We start from the raw sequence: 27,497 nt of genomic DNA, 5'->3' as shown, positions 1-27,497 counted from the left end.
AATAGGAAATTTCTAAATAACTTTGGTCTACGATGCTGGCCTTTTTCACTCTATTTTCCATCTACATGCCCATGTCCTCTTCCAGTTTTTCCCTAAAGGGTTTCTGACTGTATCTGTTTCTCCTCCTGGAATATTCATCGAATTTGTATGACCTGTCTGTTCCTTTCCACCCACTTTAAGCCACTTCTGTTCTCTGCGAGGTTCAGCCACTAGTGATAATTCTCAGGAACATCTGGAGGATTCTAGCATTGTTCAGAGGATTCGCAAAGCAATTTGTTTGTAAATGACATGCCTGTACCTATTGGTTCTATAGAATTTGATTTTAATACTTAATATGTATATTCCATTATCTTTTGTGTATAATCAAAAATATTGTAATTTTTGGCTAGTCTTTTCAAATAGATTGTATAGCATTTTTAGACAAGAACAAATTATACTTTTAATATTCCCAGCCTTAAAAAAAGTTGTTTCTATGAAGTTCGTCATATATTTTCTACTCGATTCATAAAACTTTCAGACTTGTTTATAAGAGGGGAATAATTAATGGGTTTACCTCTTTAAGGCAAATAAGCTTACTTTTTCTTAGAAAGGGAGAAGCTCTGTGAAGCCAAAATAACTTGTTGGCAATTGGTTATAGGTATCAGTGCTTACTGGAATCTGTGTGGATTTTTTTGTAGAACAAATCCTGACTCTTATTAGCTGTGTGGCCTTTGCTGAGTTGCTAAACCTCTCTGAACTTTAGTTTCAGCTTATTAAAACCCCAGGATAACAATGCCCATATGGAAGGGCTATGAGAGGATTAACTGAAATAATACATATGAATACCCATTTTGGATTCTTGATGAACACCAACAATGTAGGGTAAGAGGAGATGTAGTTGCACAGGGGTAGTTGCACACACATCTCCAGCTGTGCACACATGTTGAGTTGGCAAGGAATCCAAACCATCCTAGGGTATTTGGAGGGTATCCTGGGATAGAAATAGTTTTCAAAAACCTGCCCAGTCTTTCCTATACTGCAAGTGCTGGTCTTATTACACAGCTTCAGAGTTCAGGGGATACTCCAGGAGTGGCTTTTATTCAGCAAGCAAGATGGACCAATCATAAACATGCTTTAGGGAGGACTGTGGGCCTTTTTTAGAGCAGTTATTGAACAAGGGAAAATTCTAAGGTCAACCACACCCAGAAATACTCCATATAAATTGCTATTCCAGAAGAAGGGACAGACTAGATTGTAAAAGGGAGAAGCCAGTAATGAAAGCAGAAAGCCACGGCACCCTTGAAGATTTGCAGTGACTTCAGCAAGTTTTCGCCTCCTTGCTCTAATCTGAATCTGTCCCTGTCTCTGCTGTAATCACAGCAATTGTTTGGGCTTCTATAGCATCTTGTCTTAGTAGAGTTTCAGAAAGCTTTCGTTGTGGGAACTGGCCAACTCTCTTTGTATCCAACTCTAATGCACCCATCTTCCTGCTGGGAAAACTGAAACTCTTCCAAGTTCTCTTAAAAGGCAGAGTGGGGGGGGGGCAGCTTTAACCGTCTGAGCGTTTCCTGTGAGTTAGGGCTCCCGCTGCCTCCTTGCCTGGGGACCAAAGAAAGAACAACGAAGAGGAATTGGCTTGGGCTTTAGTCACATTTCCATTCTGAGCCTTGCTTGGGTAAGCTCTAGCCCCTCCCCACTGCCCACCACGGAGCTGGGGTGTGCCCCAGAGCCACACACTGGCACGCATTCACAGATGCCAGTGCACACTGCTGTGCTCCAGGTGAGGGGTGAGGAAGAGGAAGTGTCAACTCCCTTGGAGTCAAGCCTCCCAAATAGGAAAAGTCTCCGGTGTCGCTCAGGAGAGTGGAGCCAATGGGGGCCTTGGAGGAGGTCTGCTCAGAGCCCTGTACAGATTGGTGCCGATGATTCTTGCCAGTTGTGTGTATGTGCAAGGAAAAAAAAAAAAAAAAAAAAAACAGAGACACTGCTTGCCTGCTCCCATCTCTCGCGCTCTCTCTTGCTCCCTCTCTCTTCTGCTCTCTCCCTCCCTTTGCAAACATTGGATTTAAACCTGCTCAGAATTCAGCACAGAGGAAGGCAGCAGCGGTAGCAGCAGCAGAAGCAGTGGCAAGCCCAGCAGCTGAGACACCGCAGCCTCAAGATGTACCACCCTGCCTGCTGGATCATCTTCTCGGCCACAACCGCCCTGCTCTTCATCCCAGGTATCCGAGAAGGGCTTTCTCTATTCCTGGGGGGCGATTTAGAGATGTCAGAGCAGAAGAGGAGAGGAAAGGAAGGCAACCCAGGAGGAAGAGAGGGAGTGTGAGATGCATGTGAGGGGAGAGGTAGCTTGCTGAATGCACGCCGCGCACACCCGCTTGCTCACTCACACGCACGCAGAGGGCTTGCAGCACGGGATTTGCTCTCTGTTACTGGCAATGCCATCTGCCGAGCTGAGCTGGGTTCGAGATCTGCACCGCGCTGTGAGGCACTGCTGTTTCTGGAGAGACACTGACTGGAATTAACCAGTCGCGGTCCCAGGGGCAGGAGGAGAGGGGTTTACACTCTCAGTCATAGATTTTTCTGACCGCTTATGTTGGGACCTGCAGGATAGATGGGGCGTCCTTATTTCTCTCTCCAGCCTAGTCTCGCTTGGTTTCTGAATCAGTTCCGAGCTCTGCATCTCCCTGGATCTCTCTCTCTTTTTTTTTTTTCTGTCTTTCTTCTTGTCTCTTCTCTCCTTCCTTTCCTCTTCTGTCTCTCCAATCCCTCCCTTCTTCAGAATCCTTTCTCCTCTCCTCTCCCTCACTTCAACTCCTTCCTCTCCTTTTCATAGTTCCTTTTCTCTGCTCCTGCTTTTCTTGTCTTCAGTCTTTCTGCCACCTCTCATCCTTTCTTTGTCCTTCTACCAAATGGGCAGATTATGCCTTTGAAATTCAGAATCCTCTCGGTTGTAGTACTCTTCACATCGGAAATGTGAATTTCCCCTGACAGAATTTGGAATGCTCAGACTGAGGAAGGCTGGGAATCAGGATTTACCTGATTCTGCCCAGTTACCTTCCCTACCTTATCGAATGACTTAAATGCGATCCTACCTAACACAGCAATTACTTGTTTGGGGAAAACAAATCAGCAGTGACACAGGTAAGATGCTTCAATCCTGCCAGAATATACTTCATGGAAATATTGCAAAACCCAACACGTTTTAATAGATTTGATAATTGCACGTGTGTTGTTCGCAAGCAGACAGCTGAAAGCCTGCAGGCATCCTTCAAACAATGCTGAAGGGACCAGGTTATGCTTGCCAAGGTTTTAGGCAGCATCAAAGGGTCTGTGGGGTTTCCACATTATACCCCAACCCAGTAAAAATTTTCTTCTTTTTCCAAATTGAGATACATGCTTTTGGTTAAACATTAGCTTGAACCTAAAATCCCATACATAAATACAGACACATAAATGCTAAGATTCTTAAACCTTCCATATCCTAACACAGGTAAAAAAAAAACACACACTCTTACATTTTTATATTCCAAATCACTTGATTTTTGTATTTAAGAACATTAAGCCCTAAGTATTTCAAAGCTACCCAAGTGAAATCAGAAAAATGGAAGTTTATTGGGGAGAAAGAAGAAAAGAATTTTGTTGTATAACATCTTATAATGCTTTTTTAAAAAATTGTACTTGTACCAGCAGAGATAGGGTCTGCAAAACCAGATTACCAGCTGTTTGTTTTGGGCTGAGAAGTTTAGAGTGGGGGTGCTGTTGTCCTTCTTGCTGAATCAAGCTCCTGAGGGGACTGGGGAGGGTTGGGGCAGGGCTTCTTGGAGAAGGCAGAGCAGCAGGGAACACTCAGTCCCCGGCTGCAGCCACACAGAGGGAGCAGGTGGGCGCTTTGGGTGCACAGAGCCAGGGACAAAGTTTGCTGTGTGTGTAAGTCCCACAACTGGATTGGCAGCCCCCCAGATCTCCTAGCATCAGCTTCCCTCCCTATTGCACTGGGACACAGGTGTGCAGAGCAGCAGAGATGAGGACCCCACCCAAGGGATCCTGGCTGTGAACTCGCTCTCCTCACGGTGGGAGTCAGAACATTACTTCAAAAGGGGACTGGACGGAGCCCCAGCAGGCTGAAGCTGCATTGCAGTGCACCCTGAAGGAAGTCAGAAATCAGGGTGATACCTCCCTCTAGAGGTCCCGTGGTACCCAAAAACGCAGCTCCCTTCTATTGTTGGGAAGTGCTGACCTTGCTTGCAGGAGAAGCATCCTCACCTACAGTCATCAATGTCCAGGGGAATGCCCCCCACCTCTGGGTCCTCCAGGCTTGATAAAACTGGTGGATGGCGGCTGGATGGAGGCACATTGAGGTGAGGGTCACCTGCTCTTAGGGCTGGTCTTTATGTTAATTGTGCCAGGAACCAGGTGGAGACATCCAGCAGGGAGGAGGAAAACTTGGCTTTGGCAGGTGTCCCTGGAGAGAAGGAAAATACGCCTTCATGAAGGGTTCCTGCAAAGCCTGCTCCTATCCAGAAGTTCTGAGTATCTGCAGAGGCTTATTTGTGACTTCTTTTTCCTCACTTCTTTTTACTTCCTTTATTACATTTTTTAGATCTTCCCTTTGTTTCCCCCCATGCTTTTTTCTTCTCCCATCAGTGTTAATACGGCTCCTTAGCCATTTACTTAGCCCTTTACTTTCCTGCGTCTCAAGACAGAGGCTAATGTAATCACGAAAACCTGACCTGGTTAGGCCTTGATGCCATTTTTCTCTGCAGCTTTTTATTTCTTGGTAAAACAAGTTTCCATCCTAGAGTAATTCTAAGGCTAATATTTTGCTTGGTGCCTTCCAGGGGGAGTCGGATGGTCATAAATTGCTTTTCTAGGCAGAATCTCAGGGGTGGGAAAGACAGTAACTATAATGGAAATTCTAATGAGCCTACACCCCACACGGGAGGGAGCCCCCTTAGACAACTTAATTGTCATGCCAGGGTTTAAGACCTTCCCCAGGTCCCAGCATCAAGACTGAGGGTGCTTTTGTAGTCCTAGTGTGGAGAGAGGGTTCTGTGTAAGATGACTTTTTGACCTTGGGCTTGAGGGTTTTGTAGGAAGATGAGTAAGGTAACCAGTGAGCCCTGAGGTAGAGGAAGCAGGCAGTGAAGACTGCAGGGTATTTGCATTAGAATCACCCTGGGGGCAGGGAAGGGTTCAGAGGCAGAATCCCTGCCCCTACCTCTGAGCAGGCAAGTGGGAGCAGCATTGCAGGCCTTAGCGACTTACACAAACCCACTCTGGACTGCAGCTTCGGAGTCCAAACCCTCATCTGCTTGCCTTTTTTCCTTAGCTCTGAAAAAGGGCAAGCAGCCCTGGAGGAGACGTGTGGGGTTGTCGCTATCCTTAGGGGCCAGACTCATTTCCTCCAGTATAGAGCCACCCTCCAGCAGCCCGGGACCCACTGCTGATGGGAACACAGGGTCTTCCTGGTGACTTCTTTTCTCAAGTTTTGATCATTACCTCCTGTTTGTCCCCCTCTCATCCCATCCTGCTCGTGTTCTTCTGGTCTGTGACTCTAAGTTGGGAAGTCAGGTGTGAAGCCTGCCCATCTAACTGGCCTGGACTGACGACCTTGTCCCACTGGTGATTCTGGATTCACTATGGCCAGGAATCCCAGTTCTTAATCAGGCTTTGTCCTATTGTTAGGGGGAAAAGGATGTCCTAAAGCTAATTCCGTACAGGCTTTGTGGACTCCACCCCCACCCCAGGCCAAAGCCAAAGACACTGGGAACTCCAAATCCCATCATCACCAAAGGGAAGGTGGCTGGGACCTGAGGGTGGGGTTAAGCAGCCAGGTTGGTATAAAGCCAGACACGTGGGCTTTGGAGGGGTCCCCCATTTTGACTCTCCGCCAGCTTGCAGTGTCAGGCCAGCTCGGAGAGTGCTTTTTGGGTTTCCAGGTCGGCGGATTGGGTAGGACGCATTAAAGACTTTATTTCCCTATTTTCTCCCTGAGTTGTACATTTTCCTTATTTCCTTTTCCCTTGTAAATAAACCTTTTGTTAACCTTTTGTGTGTGCCTGTAGTGGAGTATTAATAAGTCCCTTGTAAGCGCGCGGGTGAGGACCCACAGCCAGGAACCCGTTCAATATCGGGGCTGCCCTGTAACACTATTAGGGTCAGAAAGCCCTGGACTTGGCTAGACAACTCTATGAAGTGGGGATTTTTCTTTACCAACATAAGCCTTCCTATATCCTCCTCTAGGGAAGCCTCCTGGGCCCTAAGTGCTTTGGGCTGGGATGTTTGGCTTTGGGCTGACTCCTGCAAGAAGACTCTACAGCCAAGTTTCCAGTACCCTGAACCAGAACAGTGCTGAAAAACTTGCAAGATTGCCTGGTTTGCAGAAGGGGTCTCCTATGAGCATCACTCGCCATTGGGAGAATCCTAGACTCACTATAAAAGAGAAGTGAGCAAGGGCCTATGTGCTGTTATCGTCAAAAACTTTCCATCCATTTGATAGTCATAGATCCACACCCCTCTCCCCCAAGCTATCCTGTGGCCTTTGATCCTTTAAAATTTATTGGCATGTTAATAAGGTCAGATCACATCCTGTCAATGCTGAGCACTGGCCTAGAGGCAATAGTGGGCTCTGGGAAGGGGACAGGTCAGGTGCCTCAGACTCACTGCTTTTTCTAGAGTCTTAGCTGGGCTGCATTCAACCATAGATTGATCAGAGCCCCCCAATGGCTTGAGATATTCCTGAGTGCTTCTTGTGTTTCTCAGGTTCTTAGTACTCTCTGCTCCATCCCTGTAATCTGGAAAATTACAAAAAGACATTCTTAAACAGCTAGCATTTGTCTAGGTCTTATTTAGTACCTCTCATCCTGGGTCTCCCACTTGAGTCAATAGGAATGATCCAGATGGTCACTGCCCCACCCCTGGGTCAGCATCATGAACTCTTGTAGGAGCCGGTATACCCCACTGCAGTGTGTGCAAGCAGAGAACCCAGACTCTGATTTTTTTAAAAAAAGATTTATTTATGTATGCAAGAGCTGGGGTACCCACCAGAGGTCCAGGGAGTGAGAGGATTCACCAGAGACAAGAGTGGGGAGCAGAACAGGCAGATTGACTGAAATACACTGCTGAGGGGAGCAGCGGGTGAGACAGGAGAGGTCTGCTGTGCCATGAGGGTCACCTCTCTGGCCAGGGATCGAACTCGAACTCGTGCTGCAGTAGTTGCAGATAGCTTCATCAGGGAGGCCCCCCAGACTCTGATGAAGAGCTCTCAGAAATTCTTTTGGTTGACTCGAGCTATTCTGCGTCTGTCTCACCAATCTGTAGAATGAGTTCCAGGGTTTCTTGCTTCCAGTGGGACAGAGAAGTTAAAAATCTCAGTTAGGTAATAACAAGTTTTTAGTATAAAAAGCTCAGCCTTGTCTCCAAGTCATGGGGCAAAAAGACAAGGTGTCTCTCATAGTGGAGAGAGGGAATTCTGATTGTTGAATGAGGAGAAAAACAATTAAGATCATACAAACCATCTCCATCTTTGTCACCATGCTGAAAACAAGGTGAAGACAGTCCATCCATCCATTTACCCAATAAGCTCTTATATAAGTTTGAATTCAACAAAATCTTACATGCAGTAAAATACTCTTCTGATTCAGGAACCACAGAGCCAACAGAACAGGAAACTGTTTAGTACTTTCTTCCTCGGGACTCCCAATGAATCCCACACACTGACTTTAAGGCCCCTGCACTTTGGTGGCCCTGTGTGCACAGTCGGGCACAGGCCCAGCCCCTCTGCTCCCCTAAAATGTTGCTTCAGGACACCTTCCGTGCTAGGTACATGGCTTGTGCATCAGCCTTGGACAGTTGGCGCCTTGTCACCTTCAGCCGTGGCCTGTGACTTTTCTGTCCCTGGCTCACTGGACAGGGGCCCAGGGACAGCTGCCAGTCGCCTGCAGCTGCCTAGGACCAGGAAGAAAGGAGAGAGGGAAAGCAAAGCCTCACTATTCCTGTCAGTGAACTCAAGTGTCAGCCCACAGATGGCCCTTGGCTGCTGACAAGCCTGGCTGTCAGCAGCGGTGGATGTTAGCACCTCTGGATGCTGAGTGGCACCTAGCAGACACGGGCTGGCAGGTCCTCAGAGGAAGCAGACAGGCTCTGCACTGCTCCCCTGCCCTGTGACCTGCTAAAGATGCTGGGCGCCGGGCCCTGTGGACATTTGTCCCTCATGCCCTTTTATGCTGTTGGTGGGAGACTGAGACTCTGCTGCTTCATTTGCAAGGCCTCAGTGATGTCTGCCTTTTGCTGAAGGGTGGGAGATGGGAATACAGTGGGACATGGAGATAGTTCCATTTGCTAGATTTCTACATTGCCGAAGTCTGTGCTCCAAGATAGGGGAGGGGCATTTGTAGGCTCAGACCTGGATTGAAGTGATTCTGCGAATAGGGCAGAAAGAAACCCTATCACCAGAGGGAAACTGGAGACCAGTGTGCTTGTTGTTACCAACCCACAGGTGTGTGAATCTACATCCTCTCTTCCTGCCCCTCCCCCATTCATGTCAACACACACACACACCCCCTTCCAGGTCAGAGTTTAGCTCTCCCAAATCACATCCACAGCTTCTTGAGGAAAGCAAGCCACAGCCTCTTGATATGCACCTTGCCCTTCTCCAGGACTCCCTGCTGTCATCGCCATGTTTTGGTGCCTCTGGCAGCAGGTTCACACTTTTCCCTGCCTGTACCAGAGGCAGCTGTGGCCATGCAGATGTGAGTGCCTCCCTGCCCTCACCCCAACACTGAGGCCCCAGGGTCCTCCATTGGCACCATGCCCCCGCCCCAGCAATGTTGGAGGCGGGTCTTGCACTTGCTTCCTTTCAACCTCCACCCACCCACACCTCTTGGTACTAGAGATTGGGGACTCCCCTGCAGTCACTACACTAATTTAATTAAATGTTTGCAAAATGCTTTGAGACACCCCTGGGCAGTACGCTGGATTTATTATTATGATGCAGGCACATCCCCAGCAATGAGCAGGAATGCTGTGCTCGGACTTCTGGAAAGGCCAAGATGAATCGATGCAATAGGACCCAGGTCATTGATTGGAATGGCTGCCTGCTTGTTTGTGGGAGATGGTAAGAGACACTGAAATCCTACGTGAGGGAAACCTGCCTGTCTGTCTGGTATTTCATTTCAAGCAACAGAGTCTCTGTCATGGCCTTAGTGGTCATTCCTGAACCTTTGTTCCTGAGGAATTTACAAAAGTTTTACCACTCTTGCAGGTTGGTTTAATGGGTATAGTAAAAACAAGAATATCCTCATGCTTTATGATCTTTGGTGTCATTTGTCCTTCCAGGAAATTGTGAGCTAGGCAGGCTAGATGTTTCCTAGTGTGGTGTTTCATTGCTTAACATTCTATGCACACATTGATTGGCCTTGAGAATAGAGCTGAAAGTACGCATATAGTCTCCAGGCCTTGGCTTAGCCTCTCTGCTCAGTAGCTTCTCCCATCCCTCTCCCGGCCAGCCCCTGACTCTAGCACCTCTGGACTCAGTTTCTCAAACACACCATGTCCTCTCTTTCTTGCTGGGCTTTATCTTGGAGGTTACCTGAGTTTGGAAAATTCTGATCCTCTTATTGCTTCAGAATGAGCACCATCCTTTCCATGCTACAGGCTTCAACTTAAAGTTTGCTCTCCCAGGAGAACATGCTCAATGTTGTAAAGTAGATTTGTTCTCCCTCCTTATTATGCAAGTCTACACCAGCTTTCTCCTTGCTAATACTGTGAGTCCACATATGTTAAGGTTTCAGGTCTCTCTTTCTTTTTTTCTATTTTTAAGATTTATTTATGTATACAAGAACTGGGATTCAGGCCAGAGGTGTGTGTGGGGGGGGTTGGGGAGAGAGGATTCATCAGAGACAGAGTGGAGAATAGAACAGGCAGATTGACTGAAATACACTGCTGAGGGGAGTAGCGGGCGAATCAGGAGAAGTCTGCTGCGCCATGTGTGCGGCTCCCTGGCTGGGGATCGAACTCCTCCTGCTGCAGTGGCTGCGGATAGCTTCATAGGTTGTGTCTTAACCCCTTGCACCGCCAGGGAGACCCCTCTCTTTCCTTTCTTATACTGTGGTCCATAAAGATAAGAAATGCATACATTTTGTTCTCCAACCATATCGGCAGTGCCAGGCCTAGGGACACATAGAGAATTAGTGCTCAAAAAGTATTTGCTGAATGAATGAAAGAGTAGATGAATGAATGGTTATCCATCCGCAGTCCACAATACTAAGTGTCAGCGTAGCTGTTCTATCATTCTATTCCATCCCACTGAATCCTCAGAGGCATCTGGGCCCCTGGGTCTCAGCCTGCCCATCAACTCCTCCATCTGCAGAGTGAGGACAGCAAGGCCTGGCATGTACTTTGCTAATGAGACGTGGCAATGTGCAAAGAATGCTTATAATGATTACTCATCCCCGTGCTCATGCTTGTCAATAAACAGTAGCTCCGAGTAGCAGCCAACACACATGCAGCCGCTTGGGCTGGAGCCGCTGCCTTCGGATCTCACGTTGTGTGCTGCGACAGCCACGCCTGAGCGCGAGAGTCAATCTGTAAACACAGATGTGGGCCCTGATGTGGGCTGTTGGTTTAATACAAACCAACATTACTCAGCAGATTTAATCAGGGTGTCTGTTGAAGTGGCCCCAATTATTTCAGATTTTGAGTCGGTCCCAGGGTGTCAACAAGTCCATCCTGTGCGATACGAGGAGTCTTGTTATTCATAAGAAGTAAAGTGCTGGGTTAGGGACAGGGAAATGCTAATGGCATAAGAGTGAGACATGTCTGGGCAACTGATACTTAAATGGGTTGGTGTCCATGTGGAAAAGGGAAAAACGGGCTCAGCAAAGCAGAAGCGATAGAAAAGGTCTTTCCCACTTCTTGTGCCTCATCACTTTCAATGTCTAGCCTCTTTCAGAGTTGACATTTCATGGCTGTGGATTTCTGAACAAGAGGGATCTCAGTGCTCTGAGTACGAAGCACACTTGTTTCTTTGACTTATTACTTGTTGTGGGCCTACTATGTGACAAGCACTATGCTGCACACTGGGGATGCCATACCTGAGCAAAAATCTTTATGGTCCCTGCTTTGATGAAATTTAGTCTAGTAGGAGAGACGGACATGCTGCAAGTGAATACTCATGTGGCTGTGAAATCACAACTGAGATAGGATGGCGGGATGGGAGGGGTGTGCTATATGAATGCCTACATGGAGACTGGATCTTGCCAGGGATGTTAGCGAAGCCTCTGCTGTGAAAGTGCCAGTTGAGATGACATCTGAAGGAGGAAGAGTAGAAATTATCCAAACCCAAAGGGGAAGGCAAGTGAGGGAGGCAGAGTCACTAGGACATGATGAAGACGTGACATGGAAAGCATCAGAGGCACTCTCTTGCTCATCTGGAACACAGAGGAAAGGGGGGTGGTGCAAGATGAGCCTGGAGCACTGGGAGGGATCTTAAGATGCAACAACCCTTGAAAGTCATGTTCATCTTCTTGTTAAGGCAATTTCCCAGAGAAACCAGACAACACTCAGAGAGGTGGAGAGGGAGCGATTTAATTGTCACACTGGTGGGTTCAGTGGGATGGCTCCCCAAAGGACTGAGCACCCAAAAACAAAAATGGCAAGGTTTTATACAGTTTGTATGAGGAAATTTGCTATTGCATCCATCATTGCATAAGCATTCTTTATTGTTCGGGAAGGGGGTTCAAAGTAGTCATGGCTACCACCGGCAGACAAGCAGTGTAGTACACCCAGCAACTCCTCCATGCAGCAGCCTTGGGAAACTTCCTGCTTCAATTTCAGACTTTATTCTACGAGTGATGAAATATCACATGATGGGGATGAGGGTTTGAATTTTGAATCTTGTGTTTGTTGTAGTTTGTAGAATGGATTCAATATGAGGAAACCTGGAAAGGAAAAGCCAATTGGGAAGACACTGGGGTAGTTCCGGTGGTAAATGGCAGTTGTTGGGAGATAGTTGGTGGTGACTAAGTTGAAGAGACATGGATACTGGAGAAAATTTACAGGAATGTCATGGGCCCACCCACGCATATCTGAAGAACATGAATCGAGAAGTAAACCTGCGTGATAGCACTGACAGCCCCTCTCGTAGAATAAAAAAGATATGTCCTCAAATCCCTGTTTGCAAGACATCTCTTTCAGTTGAGCTGTAAGCTTGCCCTGGAACAAGAAATAGGTTGTTTTGGGAAATTTTATCATGCCTGGAAGTTTAATAATCTTACTTCCTTAACTGATGTCCTCTCAGGGCCTAATGTAGGAGTTTTAAAATTGTGTCAATCCATGATAAAGATTGTCAAGAGCTCCAGTTGTGTAATTTGTTGGATCCTGCCAGTGACTGTTGCCTTTCAGAAATAAAACAAACAGGAATTTGAGAGAACTTTTGATTGGACTCTAGAGTGTCTTGTGGGTATTGAGATTCAACTGTTTCACAAATATTATCTTGATGATTTGCAAGTGTGTGTGCTCTCCTCCCAAAGATGACATCCCGGAAAATTGCACAAATTTATGTAGAAAAGTAGCGGTCCTGGGAGCTGAAAGGGACCTTGAAGATTGCCTAATCCATTCTTTTATTGTGTAGATGAAGACATTGAGGAAAAGGGAGTCTGAGTATCTCATCCAAAGGGACATAGAAAGTGACTAAGCCAACTTTTCAACACGGCATTTTCAGTGACCTGTGTTCATAGCCTGCCTGGTGTCCTTTCAGTGGGGTAGTGAAGGGTCGGTCTGAACTTTGCCTCAGTCTGGTACCCTATTGGAAAATGGACTTGTAACCTCTGTTTCCTTGAAACTCTCTCATCTTAGTGCACAAAGAATTTCACTGAACAGGGCAACTACACGGTATCTTTTATCCAAGGATTAAGGTGGCAGGGTCAAGAGACAAAAGAGAAGTCTTGTCCTTTTCAGAGGCTTTCTCAGACTTTGACCTTTGTCACTGAACTGGGACACATCTCAGAATCAATTGTTTCTTGATACTTGGAAGGATATGTTCAGTGTAGTACAGTATCAAATTCCAGGTAGTGTCGACCTGACTTATTTGGTCTATACACTGCCTTTATCATCACTATATCATTAAAACAAGCTCTTTCCACTTACCTATTTGGGCTTGACTCTGCACTAAACCAAGAGAAGATAAATCCACACTGAGAATGCTATAATCTCTATAGCAATGATTCATGGTTAAGTGGTGGCTTACAGTTCACAAAGCACTTCTATGCACATCATAATCATCTTGTGTGCTAGTAAGTGAGACAACCAAAAGAGCCAGCTCACCTTATGCCCCACTCCCACCACCACCACCACTGTCTTAACCTTGGGTGACTTGAACATGGACACAATCAAAACAATAGGTCCAAAATAGCAGTAGACTCTTTGGAAACTGGAAAGTGAGGGTCCAGTTTCAGACACCTGCCAAATCTGATCAAGGGTGAATGCCATGACATACAGCAGATGGTAGGGCTGAGGGGCCATGACAGTATTAGAGCCAAGCACCTATGAGTATTTCTGTCGCTAAGAAGACTGGTGTAAGGAAGGCTTTGACTTCACTGAACAAGGCAACTTGGTTCTTCTGAACAGCCCCATGCCAAGGGATATCCCAACACTCCTCAAAGAGAGGAGAATGTTGGAAGAGAGAATGTGGCAGATGGAAATAGCCCATCAGTCCACAGGTTCCAAGAGAGACTGGAGTTTCCTTGGGAGTCCCCTGGCTTTATCCCATGAAGAGAGTGCCCAGTCTTCCTTGGCACTGGGGTGGATGGCTTTTTGGGTGAGGCCCAGATGGGAAGCGATGATGAAAACTACAATTGGGATTTGGCATCTTTTCCTGAAGGGTCCTACCCAACTTTTGTTTGGGGTCAAAACTAGGGAGTAAAATGACATTGCCTTACAATTGCCACCAGTTTAACTCCCACAATATCCTTGAAGATTGTATCATGTCTTTATTATAGTCTAGGCACTTCTTTCATTTAAATTAATTAATTATTATTTTTTAATTGGGGTAACTGGTTTACAACATTGTGCATGATTTAGGCGAATACGTTATCACCTCCTGAGATGTATGTCACCATCCCACCCCCACCATCAAAGCACCCATAGTCATTAACCAGAGACCACAGGGCCCCTCCCCACTTTGTTCCTGCCTCCACCCTCCCCTCTTCCCTCTCTAGTAACCTCAGTTCTGCAGTCATATTTCTAAGATTGGATTTGGTTTAGTTTTTCCATTCTTTTGTTTTGTTTGTTTATACTCCACATATGAGTGAAATCATCTGGCATTTGTCTTTTTCCTTCTGACTTATTTCACTTAGCATAATCCCCTCCAGTTCCACCCATGTTGCAGCAAATGGCAAAATTTATTCTTTTTTTAAAAAATAACTGATAGCATTCCACTGTGTATATAGACCACGTCTTCTTAATTTACTGCTCTGTCCTGGGCAATTAGGTTGTTTTCATAACTTGAGTTATTATAAATAATGCTGCAGTGAACACAGGAGTGCACATGGTCCTTTGTAATAGTATTTTTCATTTTTTTTGGATTAATACCATGGAGTGGAATTGCTGGTTCATATGAAAGATCATTTTTAATAGTTTGAAGCCCCCCAACATTGTTCTCTATAGGGGCTGGACAGTCTGCCTTCCAGTTAGCCCTTCTCTTGGCACTGTGAGTAATTTGGAAACACTGACCTGGTAACCCAAAGATAGCCTCTGGCTTTGCCTCTGCAAGTATGAACTGAATGGCTTTGAGCAAGAGGTTCAGCCTTTCTAAGACTCTCAATCCTCTTTCTAAAATAGGAAGAAAGAACTGCTTTACCTACTTCTTAGGGCAGCTATAAAGGTCGTAAGGGATGCATGACGGAGACAGTTCTAGGGCTCTGGAGTTGCAGGTTGCTGGCTTTTGTTGCAAATCTTGGGTTGGCCACTCTGACTGGGTATTTCTCTCCTTTCTGTGTCAACCACCTTCTTCCTGATTCTCTCTCTTGTTCTGACTTTGACGGGCTGTGGTTATAATTAGCAGTGGCACCCATACCAGAGTGCCTGTGACATTTGCTTTGGAGGAGACTTATTTCTGGGAACTCCTGCATTCACTTCCCTAAGCTTGAAGCAATGTTTGCTTTGCTTCCCTCCTTTTTCCGTGGAGAGTGGTCTATGTGTTCTTAGCTGAGCTATTGCCAGAGAACTCAGGCTCTTTGGATGCTTTTTGGGTTGAGATGAGAGACCTGAATGGGGCAAGGGGAGCACCAATACGGATCCCAGAGTTGGGCTAACAAAGCTCCTCAGTCTTGTGAGCTCCAGACCCGTCTGATGACGCCTGTCTCCTGAAGCTGCTGTCACCGCCTAATATTGAATTTCCAGTATATCCAGAGTGTGGATAAGAAGGAAACCAAACAAAAGGTCAAGAAAAAGTCAAAACTAACAAGCAAAGGAGAGGGTGGGATGGAGGCAAAACAGGGGAGGGGTGAACACAGGGGAATAAGATGATGGTTCATGGGTGATACAGTGGCAGGAGAACTATAGGGACTACAACAATGTAAGAAAAAAATTAATGAAGAATTAAAATACATTTAAAAAATAAGCATCCTTTTGTGAAAAGAGGGGTCCTCTGGCTTTCCTGAACACATGCTGGAGAGATCACTGGCTAATTCCTTCGCATATAGGCTGATGAGTGTGCTCCTAGTGAGTCAATTCTCCTTTGCCCAGGGCAGGGGAAAATTATAGAGCATGTCAGGTGCCCACAACCCTTGCTGCCCCGGCTGAGTTGAATCGCAAATGAGACCCACTGATTCAGCGGCATGCTTGGGAGGTAGGAAGGAGCCAAACACCTGTCCTGTACCTTCCACATCCAACATACTCAGCCTTATAGTAACGTCAGAAAAAGACCCCTTCTGAGTGGAGATAGTGAGAAAGCCCATGGGTTTGAAGAGAGATCTGAGACCAAAAACCTCCTAGGCACACTGCACTGGGAAAGAGCCTGTCTGTGTCTGGGCTGTCTTCTGCAGAGAGCTTGCGGGCCTTGCCTTCGAGCTGTCTCTGGAGAAGCACATGCTTGTCTCGTCACCATGTTCTGAGTCTCTGTCTCATCTGGTATGGGGTCGGGCGCTGTTCCAGCTCCTCCTTGGTACCAGAACTTTGGTTTTTCATCAAATTTGAAATTCATTAAATGTCTCTAGGTCCAATGTTGGGGGAGCTGGCTTCAGAGATATAGGACTGTATCTTGTAGCTCTGGATTTGAGCTGCTCAGCTCCCAGTCTCTGGTCTCACTCACATGCATCACAAGCTGTGTTGATGTGGCCAAGTTCCATGGAAACAGTGGGTTTTTCTTTGGAAGCCAATCAGCCAGGGAAGAGCATGAAATTCGGACGTGTCTGGCAGGCAGAGGGCTTGTAGACTAGATGTGCATAGAAACCACTGACATTTCCACCGGGTTAGTCTTCCAGAAGCACCGCTGAAGTCCATGTGCCAGAAGGAGAAGAGTTTTTCTTTGGTAGCAAAATCATATTTTACTCTGTGGTTCAAGAGCAGAAGTAATGGAAGAGAGTTCAGGAGGAGAGGAGCTTTTTCTCCTGTAAAAGCATCCAGTATTCTCTGTTTTCAATTGTTCACACTTATTTTTTTCTGCTGCTGTTTGATGGCAACTCTAGGAAGGTAGATTTTTCACTAAAGAGAAAGCTTTGCAGTTTGACTTGCCCTTCTGCTATGGTATCAGACATTGATCGAAGGGCTTGGCTAGCCATTGGCAGAACTTCCACTTAAATTTGTGTTTGTACTTGATTTTGCTAAAAAAAATAGATGCATAAGAAGTATCTTAATTAATCTCTCAGAATTCCCCAAAGCCTCCTCTTCTGTCTTGCACTGAACATTTGGTGGTGGGTGGCAAAGTTGCTGTGAAACCAGGGAGCAAAGGTGACAACTGGAAGGAAAGTTAGGACACACTGAAAACCAAGGTCAGGGAAGGAGAAAGGTGAGGCACCAGACTGAGGCACAAGGGCACAGGGGTGGAGAGAAAGGCAGAGGCTGGGCCGGCCACCCAGAGAGGGATGCTGATAGTCTCCCACGGAGAAAGACGTCTGAGCCCTGGTGTTCCTGTCTTGGAGCAGAGCACCTCGCCACTGTTGAGGGATACAGGAGGAGGGAGACAGGAGGAGGGGGCATGGGGAGGGGGGGAACCTCTGTGGGCTGACCCTGCCCATTACAGCACAGAAACCAGGCAACTCAGAATCATCCAAATCCCTAAGGAGGGCCTCCCTGGTGGCACAAGGGGCTAAGCATAGCACTGTGAAGATATTCACATCCTCTGCAGCACAAGTTCGATCCCCAGCCGGCCAGGGAGCAACCCACATGGCACAGCAGACCTCTCCTATCTCGCCTGCTACTCCCCTCAGCAGTGTGTTTCAGTCAGTCTGCCTGTTCTGTTCCCTACTCTGTCTCTGGTGACTCCTCTCACTCCCTGCATCTCTGACCTGTACCCCAATTCTTGTATGCATAAATAAATAAATCTTAAAAAAAAATCCCTAAGGAGCAAGCACAGGGCATCTTGGAATACATGACAATTCCTCTTCCAGCCTGTCCTGTGAGTGAGCCATCTGCCTGTGGGTACACATTGCTACCTAACCTAGCCTTCCTCTGGGCTATTTTTGCTAGTAAGTTAACCAACCTTCCTCTTGGTTAGTTTAGTTTTGTTTTGTTTTGTTTTTCTCTCATCCAGAGTCTTAAAGGCTTGTTAGAGTTAAGTGGGTGGGAGTCTGTTCTTTGCTCCTTGAAAAAGTTTTTGTTTTTTTTTTTTTTTTGCTTTTGAAGGTTGTCACTCTGTAATATCAGAACAGAAATGTCATGGAGTGCTAGAGAACTAGCAATACTCTGTGCTGAAGAAGAGTATTGCTCCCTGGATCTTGCAGTCTTCCAATCATAAGATCTCACAAATGCTTTTGTCTTCCTTGCTGGTTTGGTACATGATTCTCAGCCAGGCATGCCTCCTTGACTGTTCCCTGCACACACCCATGGCCACAATGCCCTTTAAAACATGCCTGTAATGATTCATTTTCTCAATTTGACTGGGAAACCCCCCACCCTCCAATCCTGCTTCTTCAGGAACATAATATTCTCAGCTGGGATGCTTCCCCTAGTCACTTCTCTTGCCTGCCTCTCACATTGGGGTTTGTAGCCAGAAGCTGATGCTCAGTTTTAATTAGTTGTCCTGCAAGATGATGTTTCCCAGATCACCTTCTGCAGTCTATGTCCTGCTGCCCATAGGGTTCTATTTGTGTTGTCCACAGTGCAGATGAGCTGGTATGGTTAAGTGAGTGGGAGTCTGTACTTGACCCCAACTCTCCTTTGTTTACTAGAGAAGTTCCACCTTCACTTATTTTATACCATCACTTCCCATTATTTTTTAAAGAATTAAGAGCCACTGTACTCTCCACACTTTTTTATTTTAATGCTTATACACATAATATATAATTTATTATGTACAGGTGATATATGTCGCTACACACACATGTACATACTGGATGACGAAAAGGATAAGATAAAAATAACAATTCTGATAGTCTTTGTCTTCATGTCAGTATAATATTTAGAATGTCCCTAGGGCAAGCACCATTTTGGAGGCCATTGTACCTCCTTGTACCAGAGTCAAGCGAGAAATGTTAAATCATCTTTGGCAAAATGCTTCTAATGGCTCAGCTCTAACCATCTTTCTGGAGCTTAGATTCGGGGGTGTCCTGGGCTACATCTCTCTGAGTACTGGTCCAATACAGTTGCTATGCAGACAGCCTCCTGGAGTAGCTATCGTGTCCTTCAATAACACTATCTTTGTGGGAGATCAGTAGCCGTGTCAGTGAATACAGAGCAATATCAAGAACATTCTCTTGTTTATCAGAAAGACCATTGAGAGGAAATAAACACAAAACAGTCTTTGGAAGAAGGAAAACTAAGGACAGGGACCACCCATTCCAGCTGCTCATGGTTCCAGAGTATTCACCCCTTTCTGTCCACCTTCTGTCCCATCTCTTCTCCAGAGACACCTACCCTAGAGTCCTAGAGACACTGATGTCCAGGCTTTCCTGATTTAGGCTGGAAAGTACTCTTTGGCCTAAGGGAAAAATCAGTTGATATAGGATTAGACTTTTTCAAAAGAGATATTATTAGACCATCACTATAATGGAGACACTCAAAAAGGAGTACAATTTGGAAATGGATTATTTTCTTTCCTAAGCATCCTGAGATGACTGAGTATTGTCCCAGCACTGGTGGTGAGAATGTGACTCTCAGATCTGTAGCTGCAGGAAATGTAATTGACCAAGTGCCCCAGCTTCTGCTCTCTGAAGTCTGTTGCTGTGTTGGCTTTGAGGCCACATTTCTTGCAGGCTCCTCTGAGTGAAGACTGAGTTAACAGAGGTACTAGGTCAGGTCCAGTCTTAAGAGACTGGGTTACTTTGACTTGAAGCTCTGCAAAAACCCGTGCCAAATTTTTCTAACTCACCTGCATTCTCTGTTCCCACCCAGGATTCTTGCTTTCTTTTGGCCCTCCCAGTCTCTTTACATTCCTCTCTCATTTTCTTTCCTAACTGTCTTGCACACTTAGTCCTGTCTTTATGGCTGCTTTTTGGTATATGTGCTGCTGAAGCGAGCACAATGGCTGCTTTTTGGGAGATGCAGGCTAATCCATTGTTGCTGGGCTGACTGTAGGTGTGCAAGCCAATGTTTTACTCTACATTTCAACCCTTTCTGGTTTGAAGTTGTATTCTTCCACCCTGCAATGTTGAGCTAGGACTTCTGGGCAACAATGTACAATTTTTGCCATTAGCAGAAACTTGTTTTTGGAGTCTTAAAGGTAGAATCCAGGAGTTACCAAGCCTGTGGAGGTCCCGCATTGATCTTTGAGTAAATGAGATATTTAACGTGACCCTCGGACTTTCCCACCTGGCTTTCTGACTTTCTGGGCTGATCATAAAGATATTTCCTTTCTCTTTTGGCATGATCTAGGTCCATTTGGAAATCTAGCCCACAGTTTACATTTATTAATTTTCATTTTCTGGTTTGTTACGTGAAGGGATAACGAACTATGTAACCCACGAAGCTGGTTCTATCCTGCAGCAATACTTCAGTTTTTAATTATGGTGGTTTTGCATTAGCTTTTGAACTTGACTTTCCTAATGTTCCTGTGGCATGGTTTCTTAGTGTTCTCACTATTGATATTGTAGGCAATAATACTTCTTCGTTGTGGGGGTTGGTGGGGGAGGGCTATCCAGTCCATTGTATGATTTTTTTAGCCGTATCCCTGGCCTCTGTCCATCAGATGCCAGTAGAATTCCCTTGAGTTGTGATAACCAAAAATGTCTCTAGACATAGACAGATGTCCTTTGGGGGAAAAATTGCTCTCGGTCGAGAATCCCTGCTCTAGGGTTTTAAATGGTCAACATGGTATCCTAGCAACCCCTCTAAGTTATGTCAGTTGTCTTTCTCCCAGCTAATGAAAGGTGGCCTTCTCTTCTTATTTCATAGGCCACTGATCTGTTCTCACTTCAAGTTTGTGAGAAGCTTCTAGTTCTCAGGTTTTATTTTTTGTTTTACTGAAAATTTGTTTTAATCCAGAAGCAATAAATCAGATCGTTGATTTTATCATTTTTATCAGATGATTTCTGACGAATATTTTATAAGAATGGCTAACAAGAAGAACTCATTTGATTATATACTATTAGGTATATTAGTAGGATTGTTCTCTGGAAAGGTATGTCTGGAATAAACAAACGTAACTACATTATTAAGCCATAGCTACATTATTAGTTTAGCTGGACTGACTTTCTCATTGAACATGTGATTATTATTAAGCAACTTTTCTTTAGGGCAGATTAAGATTTCAGTCTACTAGCTTGAGGGTAGCCAGGAGTGAGAATGACAACCCAGATAAAATTCTGATAGACAAAATGCTAAAACTGCGGAATACCATGCTTAAAAAATGGGTTGTAATAATACTGTAGACCTAAGTACAATTAAGGCAGTAGAGTTTCATGAGCAACTGAAAGTACTGAGTCAAATTGAAAAGAAAAGCATCTCCAACAATCAAGAAGTGACAATGATCACAAATACTTTAAAAGGACCCTTGACTAGAGTTGTTGGGTGGCTTCATGATGAAAAGGGGGAGCTCTTGGCTAGGACATTGAGAGTACCTGCACCTGCTTGCAATACATTTGATATCAGGGAATTCCAAGAACTCCAGGCAGGAGGAAAAGAGCAAACCCACGTAAACTGGCATGGGACAGGCAAAGCAAGTAGAGATGCTTGACCAAAAAGAAAAAGAAAAATACCGGATGGTCTCACTCATAGCAGGAATCTAGAAAACTTAAATAAGGGACCAGGAAAATGAATAACTATAAGAAAGTGAAAATCAAAATCAACAAAAAACTATGAACCAGAGACGCTTTTAGGGGGGCGGGGGCGGGAGGGGAGGGATTGGGGTCAGAATGGGGGGGCTGCAATTGTATGGGGAATATAACAATAAAATTTATAAAAAAAAAAAAGTAGAGATGCTTGACTGATATTTCCCTTCAGCCCCCTTTGAGAGTGTCTGTAGACTACAGCATGGGGCCCACATTCAAGAGATCAGAGTCAGGGCAGCAAGCCTAGAGAGTAGCTGAAAATCCTCCCTTGTAAGTAACGATTGTCAAAGGCGTATCTGACAATTATTTGACCAGCCTCCCCTGTACTGGTTTCTCGTTCTCATGCAAGTTTTTTTATGACTCCTACTGCAAACACTGACAATGCTGGAGATTTGCAGCCTTACAGGTCCTAGGGAATGTGATCTGTTACTATAGATCTGGGATGACTTTCATTGGCCTGGACAAGTCTTGAGGAATCTCCTCATCTTGCAGAACGTGCTCTCCAATTCCCACCTTGTTGCAGAGTCTTTTACAACCTAGAGGGGCTTGGTGTGTAGGGATGCATTCTTAGGTATTCTGAATCATAGGTAAAGATTTTTTCCCCTGTATTCTCTGACTCTATTGACCTGATTTCTTTGATGCAATGTTGTTGACAATAACACTTTTAGGAGCTAAACTGTTAATTTCTGTGATCCAACTCGCTGATGGGAGTCTTTTCATGAATCATTATAAATGCCAAAGTTGGGTTAGGTTTAAGCTATTTCAATGTGAGACTCCACATACAATGATTACTTCTACAAGGTCATTTTTTTTTTCATTATATGCTCTATCATTTGGTTCTTTTTTTTTACAAGGTCATTTTGCAATATGCGCACTTCTCTCTCCCAGGTACTAATGGCCAGGAGAGTAAGATGACTAAGCCAAGGTCACTGTCCTTGATGTCTCTCCAAGAGAAACAGCCCTATAAACACAAGGATACATTGCAGTGTGTTATCTTTTCAATCTTTTGTATAAACAGTTTTATGAAGAAACTAGCTTCCAGGTTTTATTAGGGAGGTTTCCTAATGGAGGGTTATTTAAGGGGTAGACTGTCACCTCATGAAGAACCCAGCCAGGAACTGCATTAACCACATGCACTGGTGACCAGAGTTGGCTGGAAGATAGAAGGTGGGGGTAAAGCCATAAGAGAGAGGTCAGGGAGTAATCTAAGTCATCCCTCTCTCCTTCTTGCAATATGAAGATGGCAGAGCTTTGTACTACAGGCGGTAATGCTCTCTCCACCTTGTGGATTTGGTTTGCATCATTTATTTATTTATTAAAATTAAATCCCCCCCCCCAATTCATTCTTGCATAGGAGAATTGGTGTATAGGCCAGAGGTGTGGGAAGTTGTTGGGGGGGAGTGGCGTGAGAAGATTCACCAGAGACAGAGTGGGGAGCAGAACAGGCAGATCTACTGAAATACACTGCTGAGGGGAGCAGCAGGCGAGGCAGGAGAGGTCTGCTGTGCCATACGTGGGTTATATCCCTGAGATATACTTGCAGCTACGAGGCTAATGAAGTCCAGATAATATTATATTCTTCTTTATGCCTTGAAGGGATTGTTTTAATGGTAGGATATATCCAAATTTCAGAATAAAGGGATATTTAATTGCTTATTGAATTCTTGAAGGGTTTACATGACTACTATTCTTCAAATTTATTCATTTAACAAATATGGAGCGAGGACTTAGGTTGTGTCAACCTAAGTGTTCTATGTGTTCTATGATCTTGGGATTCATCTGTGGAAAAAATACCATGATTCTTGCCCTTCGGAAACTCATGTGCTATTGAAGGGAATCAGATAATGAACAACACACGGTCCAGACACATTTTGCAGGAGATTAGAAGATTGGAAGTAATATGGAAAGGAGAAAAAAGTGAAGGAGAGCATGGAGTCTGGCTGGCAATACTGGAGAAGACACCTGTGACTTTAGGCAGGGCAGTCTGGGTTGGAGTCACCGGGAAGGGTGTTGCTGAGCAGAGATTGGGAGGAGGTGCCGGAGCTTGCTGTGAGTTTATCTGCAGAAAAGAGCAAACCAGGCAAGACTGTCTAGTGCACAGACCCGAAGATGTGAGTGAAATCGATTTGGTTTATTCAAGGAATAGCAGAGGTAAGGGTGCCCAAGGTGGGATTAAGAAATAGGAGGTGGTAGTGGCCATGTGGTCAGAGAGGTAATGGGGGGGCCCAATAAGTAAGCTTTGTCCTCTGTAAGGAGTTTGGTTTTTACTGAGTTAGATGAGGTGCTTTTATAGATTTTTGAGCAGAAGAACAACATGGCTGTGCTTTGTTTACAAGGCTCATTTTGACTGCTGGAGAGAAGAAGCAGGGACACCAGTTAGGAGGCTATCATCATAATCTAGGCAAAAGAGGATGGTGACTTGGCCCAGGATGTTAGCAGAGGAAATACAGAAGAAGATCATGCCTAGATGTGGAAGGCAGACCTACCAAGCTGCAGACTGAATAGTGTGAGAGAGAATGGATTCAGGGAGGACCTCAAATTTTTGATTTGAACAATCAGAAGGATAAAGTTGACATCAACTGTGATGGAAATCTATGGGTGGAACAGGGTTTTGGGAAGGGATTAGGAGTTTATTTTCAGCACAATTAAATTGATATATCCATTGGACATGCAAACAGCGGACATAAAATGGGTTTTAAGCATGTGTGTGCATGGGCGTGCATTTGCACATGCTCATCAGAGATCCACAATTGGAGTTGCAGGCATATAGATGATATTTAAGGGTTCAAAGCTGAATGAGATCATAAGGAGAAGGAATACAGAAAGAAAAGCGGTCCAGACACTAAGCTCTGGGGAAGCTCCACTTTAAAAGAGGTCAAGGAGATGATTAAGGAACATGAAAGTTCATTTATGGTAACACATGGGTAGGTTGGCAAATGCATCAAGGAAAGACTGATAGGTAAATGACATGCAGATCTTGTTAGGCACAAAGTTCTTGACACACATGTCATCCCAGATCCCTGCAGTACATAACTAGAGGGACAGAGATGGTGTTATTAATGCACAGGTCCCATTCATAATGCTCTCTTAAATATTTAATGCTAAGGTATAAATAGAGGCCCAGCACTGGGGAGGCAAAGTGCGTGATAAGCATCATAACAGAACTTATGACCATTTAAAACAAACAGATTGATTTACAAATGAGAAGTCTCATGTTTCAAAAGTGAACTGGTCTAGCCAGGTTCACACAGCAACTGGTGGGAGAAGCAGGTACAAAAATGAGGCTTTGTTATTCCCAGTTCAGTGCACCTTCCTCTCCACCACCTTCCCTCTTGTTGGAAGTTGATGGAAATTTATTGACAGATTGCACAATAAATTTATTCTGAAAAGATGAAAGTTGTTCTTTTCAGTCTGGAATGTAAAGTCTTAGCCACAAATACTACAAACAAACAAGGGGTCTCTGGAAGTGTTGGTCCTAGGATGCTCAAGTTGCATCTCTGAATACACACTTGGTGACTTGTGACCCCTTAGTGCAGGCTGAATACTTGCACAGAAGCAGACCTGCGATTTCAGTGGTGTAACTCTATAAGCAGAACTTTAGCAAAACTCTTGGCTCAAGGGTTTCGTGGTGTGGCCTCAGTGATTTTCCTGCAGTCAGAGGTTTAGCTGCTGTGTCTGATGTGGGGAGTGAAAGCAGGTAGGCCCCAGTGGCCTTTCAGAGGAAGACATTGAGCAAGAAGTGGTGGAGGACACAGGAAAGATGTCAGTAGAAACTTACTGAGTGTCTTAGTGGGTGTCTTTGCCTCGTAGAAACTTATAGAAGCTGGCAAAACAGAGAGGAGGGAGTCCATGGAGTGGCTGGAAACTTCTCTGTGATTTAGTGCTTCTGCTTAGAGGTAACATTGGAGCTGCTGACTTAGCCTCCATGGGAGAAGGTTAGTTGAGAGGAGTCATGGATGCTTTAGAGCATTTCAAGATAATCTCGGTGTGAAAAACCAAACAGCATCATCACACCCCTGCCAAACCGCAGAGAGGGGTCTGGGTAAGTCAGGAGCCCCCTTTTCTGATCTCCTGACTGGGTGGTGGTGGTGTGATGCCAGCCAAGAAGTAGGAAGCCCTGTAAACCTCTGCTCAAGCTCTAGTAGCCCTCGGCTTTTTCTTTGCCATTGAATGTGTGCCCAGTTGCATCCAGCATGGAGGGAAGAGGCTGCTGACACAGGCAGATGAGATGTGTGGTGCAAAACCACGGGAGACATGACATTTGACAGATCTCTCCACAATTACATCCGTTCTTCCTGCTCCTGCATGTGATTAGGGGGCTGGGACTAGAGAGAGCATTAGCTGCAGCGGCCCCGGACCCCTCTGTAGATTCCTATGGATTGAATGTGCAGTGTGGAGATGGGTCAGCCGGGGTCAGATCTGCAGAGCTTGTAGGCATCTGTCTCCACTGGCGTGGGGCCGTTTCTAAAGCAGCCTCACCCACTCCATATAGGAAACCGGGGGAAGATATTACTTTGGATCATTATGTAGAAAATGGACACAAGACTCAGAGAAAGAAGATTCCAATGTGAAATGGCTCTTCTTGTCTTTAACTTTGCTACTCAGAGTGTGCTTCCAGGACCAGCAGGATAGAAATGATAAATCTTTGGCTCCATCCCATCCACCTCTCTGATTGCAATCCAGGCCCATCACAAACCCATTTTCTTCCAAGCAGCCTTTCCTGGCTACTATTCCCCCCAATAAAGACCTCTTTCCCCTTAACCTCCCAGATCCATGGATCTCAACCTTGGCTTCATGGCAGTCATCTAGCAGTTAAAAAAACCCAGATGCCTACCCACTCCCCAGGGGATTCTGAAGTTATTGGTCAGGGTAGAACAACAGATATTAGTATTCTTAAAAGCTCGGCTTTTGATTTTAACATCCAGCATTGGGTAGACCATCTTAGAGCAAGCATTGCTGGCCCTGACTCACTTGGGATTTTAATGATTTGTCCTTTCAATGATGGCTTCTAAAGTTGTCATCACTTGTCCCTATAATCAGAGAATAAGCTACTTGGGGAGGAATTCTCACCTCCTCTTCTCCAAGAGTGAGACAATGAGGCAAAGAGGAAGGAGCAGCAGGAATCTGGACCCCTGAACTCTGTTATTTCCTGGTGCTATCTGACAGTGTGGCCTTGGGTAAGTCACTGGACTTTTCTCAGCTGTCTGCCAGCTTGATCTTGTGATAGTAATAAACAGAAAATTTGGGAATGTTTGCAGACAACTGCGTTTAACCTCTTTTAGACTGTTATAACCAGCCTCCTGCTCTGCAGGGTAAGATGTGGGTGTTTTCACCTCTGAAGATGTGTCTTCTCAGTTGGAGGTCAGGCCTTTCATGAGGTCTTTTTTTTTTAACCAAGCTAGTCCATGGTGTTGCTCATTCCATACTGCAGGAAAGAAGCAATCTGGCCTTCAGGATGGGTCAGTGCGGCAGTAGAAAAAGGTCCTCTATGTCCTGTTCCCCACACTGTGGAGCACGGGGGAACACAGGCATGATTTTAAAATTAACATGCACAGATTAAATAGGAAAAAAGTAGGAGAAGCATCCAGAGGACAAGAACAAAAGAGATTAATTAAAAAAAAGAAACCAAAATAAAAAAAAAAAAGATCAAAGCATTCAGCTGCCTGCTGGATTTGGAGAGAAGAAAGTGGGGGAAAGGGGACACTATGGGGAATGTAGGTGTGAACAGGGAAACAGGAAGGCAGCTACTCCCCCAGCCCGGCAGAGATGTCATCTTAGGAGGCAGGCACAAAGGACATTCCCTTGTCCCCTACCCAGCACAAGGCACATGGCAGTAGCACTGTGCATGCTAATTAAACAGTGTTTATTCTATGTTGGGACTTTAGGATAAAGGCTTTCTGCTTATATGGTAAGGCAATGCCTCTTGCAGCAACTTCTCTTTCTGATTTTATCAGAGATGCAGGCACATCCACCTTGTGTCTATGCAGGCCAGTGTGTCCTCCATTGTGGTCTTCCCACACTGTTCTCCCAGGATCCTTATCTTAGGCTCATCTGAATTTTTTTTTTAAGTGTTGCTAACCCATTCACGTATTT

At 45.3% G+C, this 27,497-nt stretch overlaps 1 protein-coding gene across 2 annotated transcripts in view; it reads left to right on the top strand.

The window, feature by feature from the left end:
- Nucleotides 1–2,125: 2,125 nt before the first annotated feature.
- Nucleotides 2,126–27,497, top strand: part of OPCML (opioid binding protein/cell adhesion molecule like) — a gene marked incomplete at both ends in the record, with an annotated part of 1,073,109 nt that continues 1,047,737 nt past the window's right edge. Inside the window, one exon of one of the 2 annotated variants that reach the window (XM_084251353.1) lies at nt 2,126–2,201. In XM_084251353.1, the coding sequence (XP_084107479.1) occupies nt 2,141–2,201 (61 nt within the window). The remainder of the gene's footprint in view (nt 2,202–27,497) is intronic. The other variant, XM_084251352.1, reaches the window with a different exon arrangement.

This window comes from Talpa europaea (genome assembly GCF_964194135.1).
Source record: "Talpa europaea genome assembly, chromosome: 12".
NCBI lineage: Eukaryota > Metazoa > Chordata > Mammalia > Eulipotyphla > Talpidae > Talpa > Talpa europaea.
The sequence above is the reverse complement of the archived record's forward strand: the minus strand, read 5'-3'. Positions and strand labels throughout refer to the sequence as shown.